General features: G+C 40.3%; 1 protein-coding gene across 1 annotated transcript; it reads left to right on the top strand.

Annotated features, from left to right (window-relative positions):
• The first annotated feature begins 7,014 nt into the window (after positions 1-7,014).
• On the top strand, positions 7,015-14,130 carry LOC148715225 (disease resistance protein At4g27190-like). The gene is made up of 3 exons (XM_088724113.2): positions 7,015-7,326; positions 9,520-12,803; positions 13,828-14,130. The coding sequence occupies exons 2-3, from the start codon at positions 9,523-9,525 to the stop codon at positions 13,856-13,858; spliced, it is 3,312 nt and encodes a 1,103-aa protein (XP_088580239.2). The 5' UTR covers positions 7,015-7,326; positions 9,520-9,522; the 3' UTR covers positions 13,859-14,130.
• Positions 14,131-14,296: the final 166 nt, after the last annotated feature.

The following is a 14,296-nucleotide window of genomic DNA, read 5'->3' as shown; positions in this document are numbered from 1 at the left end:
AATTGTTACATGTACTGTTAATAATATCCTATATGCAATGCATGCATTTGGAAAAGAATTTATTTTTTTTATAAAACTTAAAATATCAATAGGGGTACTAGTTTCTATTTGTAAAAATTCTTTTAAAATTTTTAACTCTGAAAACAGATCGATACCATCAATATCAGAATATTCACCATGCTTTAAAAAGTTTTCAAGATTAAGACAACACTTTTTCAAATCATCTTCATTCAAAGATTTTAACTTTCTAAAATTAAACAAAAAACCAAAAACATTTTCATATACGGTAAATTGTTCAAACCTATTTTGAATTGAAAAAATAGCTTGATCTACTATATATAAAAAATAATCAATTCTAAAAGATTCTTCAGCTGATCTTGTTATCCCAAAACTATTATCATCTCCATACAGTTCAGTGCACGGTGGTTACCCCCCAGGGGCATCAAGAATGCAGCTGGCTAGCAAGAATTCTATTAGCATCTGATTAGCTTGATCTCAACTTCTATTGAAGGGAAGGGAATGCCACGTCAATACCATCTACTCATTCATTATGCACTAGGGGTTACCTATAATCAGTTTCATCTTATCAGGTATATAATTCCAAAGTTGCATGTTTTAAGGCTTTGAACATCTTTAAAAAAAAAAAAATAGCAATAAAGATATGCAGCGACAGCAACATCATCGCCTCAGGGTTTTGAAAGGGCCGATGGTTGAAAATTCAGAAACGACCTTCAAATTAATCAGAGAAAAACCGGAATGAACCACAAGGACATGAAGGGGAACCCTAGAAGTTGCCTCCTTTGCTAAATCAACAAAAGACAATAACAATCCCATACCTCACGAAGCTGATGTGTACGCCGAGGCTACGGTGGACGGCCGAGCAGTCGAGGCAGAGGAAGATCCCGTACGTCACCGACGCCTATGTAGGGTTCTTAGCATTGCAATCAAAGCACATCTGAGACGGAAAGATCCACGGTCAGAAGCGATCAAATCTGGAGGATCCCGTCGGGATCTGGAGTTCCCGCAGCAGATCCCCCAAACCCAAACGATTTTCAGGAAAACAAGTGATCGAAATTGAGTCGAACCCAGAGCAAATTTATAAGGACAAACCTACGAGACTGATTCCAATATAAGGGGGGAAAAAGCAAAAAAAGACGAAGAAGAAGAAGAAGAAAAAGAAAGAGAAGAACTTGAACAGATTACCTTGTTCTCCGACTTAGATTTGAGCTTTTTGAATACCGCGTTCTTGTCGGTGAAGCTTTCGGGAGCCATGGCTACGATGGTACGAGCGGGGAGAGAGAGGACGGGTTTTTTTTTTCCCGAGAGGAGGTTGGGAGGTTGAGGTGGGGGGGCAAGAACCTCCTCTGGGGAATGGGAGGTCGGAGACTCGGAAGAGGCGAAGAGCTGAGGAGGAAGTCAGACTCGGAGTCGGAAGTCGAGACTCGGGAGGGCTCGCCGCCTCGGTCGCCGTGAAGCTCGGAGGTCGGAGGAGACGAGGACGGCGACTCGGAGACTCGAAGTCGGCGAGGAGAGGACGGGAGGCTGGAGGCTCGGAGCTGAGGAGCAGAGGAGGCCGGAGCTCGGAGCCGAGGAGGAGGCAGCACGGACTGCACGGACGCACGGTGGACCGGAGCTCGGAGCCTCGGAGCTTGGAGGTCGGAGCTCGGAGTCGAGGACGGCAATGTCGGCCGTCGGCAAGGAGAGCTGGAGAGGACTGAAGGGACAAGGTTGCCCGCCCGTTGCTTGTCGTCGTTGTCGACGACTCGACGTTGGCCGAACTGCCGAAGGGACGCGCTGCAGCCTGCAGGCTGTAGGCCTGGAGCGACGTACGGGCGGAGCCCGGTAGCCATCGTCCGTCCCTGTCGCCAGTCGCCGTCCGTCTTCCAGACGCCACCGCCCACTCCCACTGTCCCACACTCTGCCAGAGTGCCAGCCAGACGCCACCGCCCACGCCAAGCGCCAGCCATTAATGGAGCAATAAAAAAAAAAAACATGACATGGCTGGGTGGGGCCTTCCCTGGGCCGGGGGCCTTAGGCGACCGCCTCGGTCGCCTAAGGCTCGAGCCGGCACTGAATGACCTATCCTGATTATTTTTTTTTTGGTGAACCGGCATCCCACTTACACTTAGATGTGAGTACGCCCCGAGGAATCAAAAGATAAAACACGATCGAGGCCCTATGGGATGGGGCCACTGCCATCCCATATAAAGGCCCCGAAATAATGAGCTGCGGAGGAGGAGTCCCAGTCCGCTGCACTGTTCGTCTTTCGAAAAATATGTGCGGCCCAAAAAGAATCGAGACTGTCTAAAAGATGGTAGACATCCCTGACTAGTGGGTGTAGATCTGGTCTCGCACATCCGCACCTGATCCACTCAATCACTATGGCAGAATCACCCTCCAAGGACCTATCCTGGTTTAGGATGCCGATTCTGCATTGCAAGATTATCCTTATCTTATGCCTTCCACATCTATTTCCTCCCAACTCTTACAACCTTCAAAACAGGACAATCGTGTATGCCGTGGGTTTTGAAAAGTATAATAGCCATTCTGCACTAAAATATGTCCGCATTCCATGACTTCCAAGATCTCTCCATGTATCTCTTATAGCCCTCAAAAGAAGAAAACTTCCGTTTGGCAACACTCCAAAACCGGCGTTCCAAGCCACTAGATACTTTCCTCTTCTTCTCTCGAGTCCATGCCTGTTACCAAATATTTTGCATTCACGGCTCTCATAGTGAAGTTGTGTATAGGAATAGCAACGGATCGGATATGGATCCAATCCGCCGATAGATGTACCCGCTCCACAATTAAAAATTTCATCCCCATGCCCATCCTGTATCCGCCTTAGGTTGGGTCGGGTCGGGTCGAATAAAATAGATGGTGTAGATCGGGCCAAATCGGGTAGACAAGATGTATTAGATCGAGTTGGTTCAGGTCGGATACGAAACTCATCATGCAAAGTTCTAAAATAAATGTAACTTTGGAAGCGGAGATTTAGATTAAGGTTAGATTGGGTCAGATTCGAGGTGGGACATACTACCATCTGCATCCTATCCGAACCCGCTTCGGATATTTGATGTAGAACATATACTCGTCCCAGAGTTTAAATGGGTCAGACAAAACCCATCCAACTTAGGTTGGGTTAGATCGGGTATCCGGCCGGTTGGCTACAATTGTCACTTTTAGTTGCATATGATCTACAGGAGTTCAGTTCTTATCCTACCAGATGGTGATCAGCCATAAAGAGAAACTAGTAGGGAGAACGGTTCTATCTCTCATACGCAGCATTATTCATTTTTCTTTTGTTTCCCCTTGCGGACGAGAACTCGAGTTTTTAAAGGTTGTGCAATGCGGTGGGGAGGAGCGGAGGAGGGAAGAGAGTCTGGGGATGGTAGTAGAGGGATGGTAGTAGATTTTGTACAGGGATTGTGTCAAATGGGCCTAAATAGAATAGATGTAATGACCTCCTACAATCAAATATTTATAAAGAAGATCAAGGAACATATTTCATAATTTTTTTTATAAAATATTTTATTTTTCTAGGGTAGAGGTCCAAGATAAGATTTGTATTTATTCCTATTTTTTAAGAAAAATGATACATGAGCACCACCATTTAGTTAAGGATATAAAATGACCATAGCCGGTGAGGCAAAGGACTTTCACCCTCAAAATGATGAGGAAAAAGAAGAAGAAAAAAAAAAAGTGGAGAAGAATTGGCTGATATTCTCTGTTTTATTCCCATTGATCTGAATCCAATTTTGAACTTCACAAAAATTTATGATGTGTTTGCTGTCGATGGCTATTTTGGAGCTCGAGAAATTAAAGATTATTTCAATGACAAAGCAGCACTACTGCATACACTACAGACCTGACTATTAGTATGCCACATGAATTCATCACCATTTGGAGATGATAAACACTATAATTTTGAAGCACTGGAAGATTCTTGGCTCAACGAACCCTCAGAATTCGATCCCTTTTCCAATCTCCAATATTGAACTTTGATAGCACAGTAAAATTCTTTTGGATTTTTTAATTAGAGATTGATGAGGAAAGATTCCATACATTAAAGCTGTTCATCTAAGTAAATGCTTAGTTATGGCCTGGGAGGAAATCAAGATGGATCGTTGCTGCTTAAAACCTACAAGAGTTAGGTTAAGGTCGTGCAAGAACCCAAAAATTTATTGAGCCTAGCCCAACCACTAGGGCACATCACATGCCCGACACGTGTGACAGGGCGATTAGATTAATTATGGGGTTATTAATTTTTTTCTTTTGTTCATCTTAGACTTTGTATGATCTTTAGAAAATTGCTCTAGAACTCATGCGGCTATGTCACATGGTTGACCCAAGTGATGAGTTCATAGCATGATAGGGCGACTCTACCATCAATGGATTAACAACACTAGATATTCAAGTAGGATTTTTCACCGTTATGCATGAAAACAGGTTAGGACTCCCTACCTCTTAGCTTAAAAATTAAAAAAAAAAACATTATAAAAAATCACAGGGCAACTCCACTTCTTTCATGCACGATATGTTTATAGTGCAGGTAGCCAAACCATGGACCGGCTAAGTGGGTGCAAATTTGATTTCACTTTTACATTTGATGCTATAATCTGTGCCTGAACCCTAACCCTAGATCTTTGCAATGGCTGATAGATGTAGTTTTTAGTTTTAATAGATGACAAGGCTTCACCCCCCTCTACAGAAAATGGTGATAAGTTCCATTTGCATGTATGAACATGACCAAATTCCTCATCCAAAGAAATTTCTTAGAAACTGCTTCCATTGTCTTGACATCATTCAAAATATCACAGTTTTCCTCAGCGTCGTTTGTTTTCATCGATAACCATTGACTCGGCACTTATCATGCACCGAAGTCCACACCGGGTCCCATATAGAAGATGCTTTCATTGCCGACCAAGCAAAAAATAAAAAATTTTGATGCCCGGACCAGTTGAAGCGTTGATGGTGGCCTCTCCATTTGATTTGGAAATTTAATAAAGCATCAATGTTGCGAGCGGAGAATGTTTGATAAATTCCTAGTAAAACAAGCAAGCAAGCAATTGGTTAGGTTTTTTAGCAATGTTCCCACTAGATCGATATAACAACCCATATAAACCAAAAGATATCCAAATCCAAGATAACAACTTTTTATAATTAATCATCAATCTAATTGTCAACAATAATCCATACGTTTTGTAATCATTAGTCAATCTAATATTGAATGAGTTGTTCATAATGCTCATCCTTTGCTATATCTATCTTTTGGTTACATGATATTGTTAAAGATATAATCAAGTAGCTAATGTGTACATGTTCTTTACAAATTCTGTTTGAAGTACTATACACTGTCTCTGATCCAAGAAAAAATAAATTAAATTAATAATTTTTAAATTCAATCCTAACGCAACCAACTTGCAGGCTTATGTATTATTTATAAAGGACCACCATCTTATTGGTATGTCACTCTTCCCTTTAACATAGCAGCAAGTTGACTCCGCCTAACAAGTGATGTTCAAAAAATCGGCTGAATCATGAACTTGATCAGGACTTGTCTTTCCGGTTCAGTTTCAATCGATTTTTTAAAATCCAATTTGATGTTGATTTGAGAAAAGGTTTGAACTGGAAAAATTTTGTATCCACCAGCTCCCTCCTCTCAATCCTTTCTTTGCTTCTCTTAGCAATCCTTCTAAGTAATTTCCTACTAGTCCATTTAGCCCATTTAGCATGTCGCCGATTAGTGCCCATTTAACCCATCCTATTTAGCAGCCTATTTGATGGAAGCTTATTTAGCTCATAATCCGATAAAACGAATTGAACCAAATTTTTTAGACCGATTTAACCAGATTGTAACGTATTGTCGGTCCAATTTCGATTTCAATTATAGAAACCAATTTAAGCCAGTTTAATTTCAGAAAAATCTGTAAATTGATCCGAACCAAATCATGCACACCCTTCCACCTAACATCCCCGACCATCCAACAACAATATTTTTTTTTGGAAGTTTGGTTCAGTTAATTTTTTTAATTAAAGCCGACTAAGTGGACGTACAGACTCAATAAAATTGAAAATCAGATTTTGGCCAAAGAGAGAAGAGGTATAGGTCAAGTGCTCATACCAATAGCGAAAATGGCTCTGACGAGAACTACGGCTTGATCGATCAATCAACGAAAGCGAATCTCGTCCCTCTGCTGGGAGATTATTCAGGAGGACCTCGTCCCTGCTGTGCAGTTCTTTTTCCGTGCTCGGCTTCGTCCGTCAAGCGACTGCTTCCGCCTCTCTAGGCTTCACTATCGCTCATGACTTTTTATTTCTATAAATAGAATATTAAATTATTCAAGTATAGGTACATCTGTCGATGTCAGAAAATAAAATATAAAGTCAGATTCATTTTACGGGCTACAGTCTTAGATTCCTGCACCTAAGCATTTCTTTTTTAGGGCTCGTTTGGTTCGCGGGAAAAGAAGGGGGGAAAGTGCGGTCAACGGGAAAATAATGAGATGCCTCTTGTTTGGTTGGAGTTTTCAAAGGAGAGAGAAGGAAAAGTTGAATTCCCATGGGAATATGATTCCCACATTTCATGGGAAAGTCTTTCCCATGATTCTCATGGGAAAGTCTTTCCTATGAGAAACATGAGAAAGTTACTTTTCCATGAGGCAGGAATTACTCCATTTTTATTTTTTTCCAAAAAATCTCTTCAGCATTAAAGAAGCATTAAAGAGACATTAAAAACCTAATTTTTATTAAGGGCATAATAGGAATTATACATAACTTTCCTAGGAAAGTGGATGGCCAACCAAACATAAGCATTTTGGAAATTTGTCACTTTCTCATGATTAACCAAACATGCTAAAAGTACTTTTCTAGACATTTTCTCCCTACAAATTTATTTTTTAAAAATTATATTAAAAAAAAAAAAAAAAAAAACTTTCCGCGAACCAAACGAGTTCTTAATATTTTTAACTGCTTGCTGGTTTACTCCCGTCTCTGTTTCAAGCCCAGAAAGATCTTACGTCGCCATTGACTTTTCTCAAAGAAATAAGAGGATCCTCGCCTTCTACACTAGAGGAAATTTTTTGTTGAAAAAATAGAAAGACGTGCACCAGTCCAAGTAGCTGTTCTGTACGTATAACAAGCAGCACCTTAACATATTCCAGATCTATAGACGCCCAAGTTTGCTGTTGGTTTTCTGTATCCAAGATTTTAAGTCCATCATTGGCATTCCATTTCTATCCGGCGTTTCGATAGCTGTCCTTGAAAGCTCGCTTCAGTTCTTCTGTTCTTGGGTATATCTTCTCAGAGGCCACCTTCGTCGGCGAGGTATGTACCTCTCTTTTGCTCTTATCGTTGATTTCCGCTGAAGCAACTAAGATATTTTTCTTCCTATTCATTGTTTTGCCCCTCTTTTTGGCATATGGAAGTCCAGTCTTTAAACTTGATGGATTTGATTTGAAAGTCCTATGCTAATATCAGTTGGGTATTCAAGAACATTGAATAGGGTAAGAGGTGAAAGGAAAATTATTATGAAATTAATGATATGGAGTTTAGCTTCACACATAAAAGGGTTTAATTTAGCAAGTCTTCTGATTTGGTTTGTTGTAACTTCAAATGATATTTTTATGATTTATTGTATGACTAAAATTCTAAGTTTATGTGGAAAAATTGTGCAACCTGCTGTCTATTTGTCGTTGTTATGGGGTTGTTGCTTGTGTTTGTTTTTGCTACGAAAATGGAGGATTCTTGTTGGCTCCCTGGGATGCCTGATCATGATGAAATCCTTGTGTTATACACCCAAGAGTGTAGGCAGTAAGTAATAGCTGCAGTATTTCTGTTTTCCTTTTCTTTGAGAATACTCTTAATTTTTTATCATCTGAATTATGAATAGTACTTGTATCTGGTGAAGATGAAGTAGGATACAGCATCAAGCTTGTCCCTTAAATATGCAATGATCCTTGAGATACACCTAACATGAGCTGAGAAACGAGGAAGTGGAATGCATTATCCATTGGTGGCCCTTAAAAATCTTGTGGCCCTTAAGATGACACTCCATTGGGCTCTATCAGGATCATTACGAGATCTACTTGGTGAATCTATAAGGTTGACTGTGCTAGATCTTGTTTAACTTATTGTGTACATTTATTACCAATCCTAGACTGTCCTAGTTGCTCATTAGGTTCACAATGCTTGTCTTTGACCAATTACTAGATTCTTCAGGAGTCAGGAAGCCTCCCTGCCCACTAACTTGCCTTCTAAATTCCCTGTTAGATCTAAGTTACCTTTCTAGATGACATCTAATGATAGAAATTTGCTTAGACTTTTCATCAAGTCTTTGTCGCTTGAAGTTATTTTCCATTTCTATCCTTTTCTGATGGGAAAGTGTTTTGATAATGATCATGATAAGGATTGTTAAATTCTTTGCACTGAAGTAGTTAGACCTCTTTCGTTCTCAACAAAAGTAACTAATGCTCCTAACCATCCTTTATGGACTCTATGTCCTCCTTCAGATATTCAGTCATTCTAAAATGCAAGAGCAAATACTCTTTCCTATTTATTTATTTATTTACTTGTTTGGGCAAACATGATCATATATACTCGTACTCTGCAACTTTCGACCTTATCTCAACCTATAAATATACTTTAGTGGGCAGCTATGGCTGACTCTTGCTCAGGAGAATCCCTTTTCTGGCAAATTCAAATTGATTTCCTTATTTCTCATATTGTAAATGGTTATGTCAATGATTGAGGAGTACATCTCAGATTAGTCGTACAATCTGATTGCTTCCTTTGGATAACGGCATGGTCTGACCCAGCAGATGTCATTTTTGAATGTATATCACATTATATCTGGTTGATTTAGTCGACGAAAGATCAATTATTTTGATGCTGCAATAGAGGATAGTTATCTCATCATTGGAGCCATTTCTTTTCCCATATAAAGCATCAGAAGATTTATGTTTTGGGAAAGATTTTGATGATTTCCTTCGATATATGAGAGGATTTCCAGCATGACGGGGGACTACCTTAGCTTGTAAGAATCTACTTGAGGAGCTGGTCAATCAGTGCCAGAGCAAGGAAAAGGTCGACGTGTAGGGAGGGGGACGATAAGCCCATAGAGTACGTCGCAATAAAGGAAACCAATAAGACAGTTTGCTCTTACCGCGGAAGGTTAAGTTAAAAGTGGTTATTGCACTCATATAAGGAATATACTCGAGGTATTAATTTCAAATGCAGGGGCGGCAACTCCTAATTGGTTGCCATAGGTATCTTTTTAGTTGACCTTGACTTTTCAGTTGGGGGTTTATAAAATCATACATTGGTGGTGAATGATAATTTTCCACGCACACCTGTTTGATTAGCTAATCTCCTTTAAGTAAAGATAAAATTGAACCTTAATATTATTCACATCTACTTTCATTTCAGATTAATCCAAATATGTTTATTGCAATGACTAACATCAATAATTTCACTTTCATCGTTATTAATTCAATTGGCCTCTGCTTGGCTCTGATACAGGTCATGGGCTTGCCTTGCTTGTCTCAGTGTGGAGCAGGAATGGGATCTAACCTTGGAAACAACATTGTACTGTTCTTATGGAAACATTTGAAGTCCCGAGCAGGCTATCTTCTACGTTACAAGAAGAAAGTCAAGAAACTCGAAGAAGATTTTGAGCATTTAAAGAATGTAAGAAATGACATAAAACGATCTGTCGAGACAGCTAATAGAAGAGGCGAAGAGGTCAATGATGTAGTAACTGCATGGATGAATAAAGTGGATAAACTGGAGACAGAAATTGTTAATATGGGGAAAGAGGTTGGACAGAACAAGAGATGTCTTAAAGGGTGCTTCCCCAACTGTTCCTGGCGCTATCAACTTGGCAAGGAGGCTACAAAGAAAAAAGCTGATGTTGAGGTGCGCCTTGGAGAGGTGCGCTCTGGAGAAGTAAATTGTGAGAGTGTATCTCAGCTTCCTCCTCCGCCAACCTGTGAGGCCATGCCTGTGGGTGATTTTATGGCCTTCAGCTCCACTAGAATCACCATGGATAAGGTTATGAATGCATTAGAAGATGAGAATACGCACTTGATTGGAATATACGGTATGGGTGGTGTCGGCAAGACAACCCTGATGGAAGAGATTGGCAGAAGATTGAAAAAAGATAAGAGGTTTGATGCTGTCATCAAAGTGGTTGTATCACAGAATCCAAACATTGAGCAGATCAGACGTGAGATTGCTGAGCTGTTGGGCATGAGTCTCTGGGGGAGTGGTGAATCTGCTGCTAGGGCACTGGCTACTAGGTTGCGTAAGGAGAAGAAAATTGTGATAATGCTGGATGACATATGGGCTAGGTTAGAGTTAAAAGGCATTGGAATTCCTTTCGGAGATGATCACATGGGTTGCAAAATTTTACTAACTTCTCGTAAATCTGAAGTATGTGATTTGATGGAAACTGATGTTTCGGTCCTAGTAGATGTATTGTCAGAACCAGATTCATGGGACCTTTTCAAAAGTAAGGCTGGAAAGGTTGTTGAAACCTCTGATGTAGAACCCGTCGCAAGAAATGTTGCAAAAGAGTGTGGTGGTTTGCCGCTGGCAATTGTTGTAGTTGGAAGGGCATTGCGAGGATATAATGAAAGAGGTGCCTGGGTTGATGCACTGCTCCAGCTCAAACAATCCACTCCTACAAACCTAGAAGGTGTGGAGGAACAGTTGTTCAAGTCACTAGAACTGAGCTACAAACAGTTGAAAACAGATGAGATGAAAGTGTTGTTTTTGTACTGCTGCTTGTTTCGTGAAGACTATGACATAAGTGAGGATGAACTTACACGATATGCAGTGGGTGAGGGTCTATTGAAAGGTTTGTACTCTTTGGAGAATGTACGAAGTAGAGTGCACTTCTTGGCTGAGAAACTGAAGGCTTCTTGTTTGCTATTAACCAGTGATAAAATTGGATGTGTTAAGCTGCATGATGTGGTCCGAGATGTGGCTGTATACATCGCATCCAAAGACAACAATCATTTCTTTGTAAAAGCTGGCCTAGGAGTGAGAGATTGGCCGGAGGGTGAAAACTTGGAAGCATGTAAGAGAATTTCACTGATGAATAATGACCTATGGGCACTACCTGATCAGCCAAATTGCCCCAAGGTAGTGACCATATTATTGAATATAAATCCTATCACAAGTGGTATGCCGGACAATTTCTTTCAACGAATGGCAGCACTTTCTGTTTTAGACTTGAGTGACACTGACATTGAATCATTACCTTTGTCACTTGCACACTTGACAAACCTAGTGACGCTTCGTCTGGACAGATGCAAAAAATTACAAGATATTGCTATGATTGGGAAATTAAAGAAACTGGAAATACTTGGCTTGCAGAAATGCCGAATTAGTGTGTTGCCAGAAGAAACAGGAACCTTGGTTAATCTGAAGCTCCTGGATATATCAAACTGCAGTTCTCTTAGGATACCATCTAATTTGATACCTAAGCTAATTCGGTTGGAAGAACTGTACATGATAGGCTGCAATGTGAACAAAGATCTCCTTGCTGAGATTGCTTTCTTGAAACGCTTGGTCAGATTACATGTGTATGTAAGGGATGCCAAAAACTTTTCTCAAGATTTTCTCCCTGTCAATGCTTGGGAGAATTTAAGCCACTTCATTATTTATAATGAATTGGATTGGTTTTCGTTGGCATCTGTGTACCAAAGAAATTTTTTTCTCAAGGGAGTAAGCAACTCATTGAATTGGGCTAAGGTATTTTTGGGTAAAACAGAGGAACTCATGTTAGATGACTGCCAGTGGGATATTGTGAATTTGGTGAAATTAGATGGACAAAATGGTTTTGCAGGCCTGAAGAAACTACGCATTACAAGATGCCATCACATAGAGTGTCTTCTTGATACAACACAAGTGGCTCCTTCAAATGCATATTGTGACCTAGAGATTATTAACCTTTGGAATTTAGAAAATTTGAATAGCATCTGCCAGGGACCACTTCCAGCTCTATCATTTGGAAAAGTTAGAATCTTGGATATAATGCGCTGCAAGAACTTAAATAATATAATGCCGTTTGACTTGCTGCAAAGAGTGCATTGCAGTCTAGAAGTGCTTGCCATTAAAGAATGTGGTGAACCACAAGTGGCATTCAATTTTGAGGGACTTCAGCAAGGGAGTATTATGCTGCCAAATTTGAGTAATTTGACACTGCAGCGTTTACCAAATCTGACCAGCATCTGGACTGGACTCATTCCTCATGGAAGCTTGCAGAAGCTGAACACTCTGGAAGTGTCCAGTTGTAACAAACTTGCATATCTGTTCTCATGTCAGTTGGATACTGGACACCAGAGACTGCTACCACCTGGGACCTTCACAAATTTAAAAGAGCTTAAAATATCAAGGTGTAGGGCCATGAGCTATCTCTTCTTGCCAAGCATAGTGCATGAGCTCCAGAGATTGGAAAGGTTGGAGCTCAAAGATAATGAAGCGATGGAGAAGATAGTTGCAGAGGAGAATGGTGTTGAGCTGGAGAAAGGAGCATTCCCCCTACTGAAGGATCTGTTACTAATAAACTTGTCCAAGTTGAGTAGCATCTACTGTGGGGAGCCAGCAGCAATATTTCTTGATTGGCCTTCACTGAAATACATCAAGCTGGGGGGATGTTCAAGTTTGAAGAGTCTCCTGATTGGTCCAGAAAGTGCACCAAAGCTAAAGAAGGTGCATGTAGCAGGACATGATGATGTTGAATGGTTCCAAAATTTGGAGTGGGACGATCCAAGCATCCCTTCCCGCTTTTTTATCTGGTCAGTCTTTTTCCTAGCATTTCTTTTTTTGTTTTTTTCATGCATGCTTCCTTCACAAATTGTTCTCTAGTATTTTACTTCGGTACATGGTACGCCATACTATACCGAACTAGGCATTAAGGGTCATACTATACCGTACCGGTTCAGTACCAATAGACGATATGAGGGGCGTACCGATATTCAGTATGCTGAGCTGGCCCCTGTACTAGAGTGTCATCTCAATATATATATATATATATATATATATATATATATATATACACACATATATATATATATACATATATATACACACATATATATATATATACATATATATACACACATATATTACTCCAGTGCATGTAGACTGGATTGCCTCTTGCAGCCTCAGTTCCTGGAGTGTCCTATGACCGGGATATGATACATTTTTTGGCACCCGTAGATTGCCTTCACTGGTCGTAGGACATCCCTGCAATGGGAGTGAGTAACCTATCAGGAATATTTTCAATTTTATAGTGGTACAATTACATATCAGCATTCAAGGACTCGCCTTGCAATTTCAATTGGAAGTTGTTGTGTCCACCTATTTGACATGCAAGGTGAATCCTTTTCTTTTTTTCAAAGTTTTGCCATGGAACTACCCCAATTTGTTGTTGGGTCTGCCTTACACATTTGGATTGGAATTTTCACAGCCCGAATTCAAATTGCCCTTAAGTGCACTATCTTTTCATACTCAGCCAAGTCGACTACACATAATCTATTCAAGGCCTAAGTTGGCCTTTCTATTCCTAGGCCTGGATTGACTTTGCAAAACCTGAAGCCACTACCTTAGCTACAATTCAAAGGCACTAAAGAGTTCATTAAGCTACAATCCCTATCTGCACAACCTGCTGTTCCTTCCAGTGCAGCTTTGTTTCAATCTAACTTAGTGTGTGCAGTCTATCATAGAATGCAGCAAGAGGCAGTTTGGTTATTGGGTGCTCTGTTTTTGTTCTCTGAAATTTGTTTTATAGTGGCTAACACAAAATTATGCTAAAAACAGCCATTCAGACACCGAAAGAGATTCAGATTAGGCAGACGGCTGTGGAGTTTGCTGTTCTCAGGTGCAAGCTTGGGGAGATGGTACTTAATGCAGTCAGATGACTCTCCATAATGTCCTGTTTCTATTGCTTATTTCTTATGCCATGTCATGTGGGCACAATAATGTTTGTTATTTGCAACAAATAACGTGCTTTGTAAGTTGTAACAATTCAGATATCCATCTACTTCTTGTTTGATTATACATTATATTTTGGACTATTCCACTCCAAAAGTTTTATTCTGGACTACTTTAGACCAGCCAAAATTGTATTCCAGAACTGATTAATTTTCTTTGTGTTTTCAATACTTCTCCAGACGCCACAGTTGCAAGGCTTTCACCATTGAGAGGTCTGCGTCTCTAAAATCCTGAAAGGGGTTAAATAGTTTTGTATCAAGTACGAGGATGCAGGACAACTGTCCGAGGCTTCCTT

Source organism: Phoenix dactylifera, chromosome 1 (assembly GCF_051530095.1).
Source record: "Phoenix dactylifera cultivar Ajwa chromosome 1, Ajwa_hap1_PhDact_Kaust_v1.1, whole genome shotgun sequence".
In the NCBI taxonomy this organism is placed as follows: domain Eukaryota; kingdom Viridiplantae; phylum Streptophyta; class Magnoliopsida; order Arecales; family Arecaceae; genus Phoenix; species Phoenix dactylifera.
The sequence above is the reverse complement of the archived record's forward strand: the minus strand, read 5'-3'. Positions and strand labels throughout refer to the sequence as shown.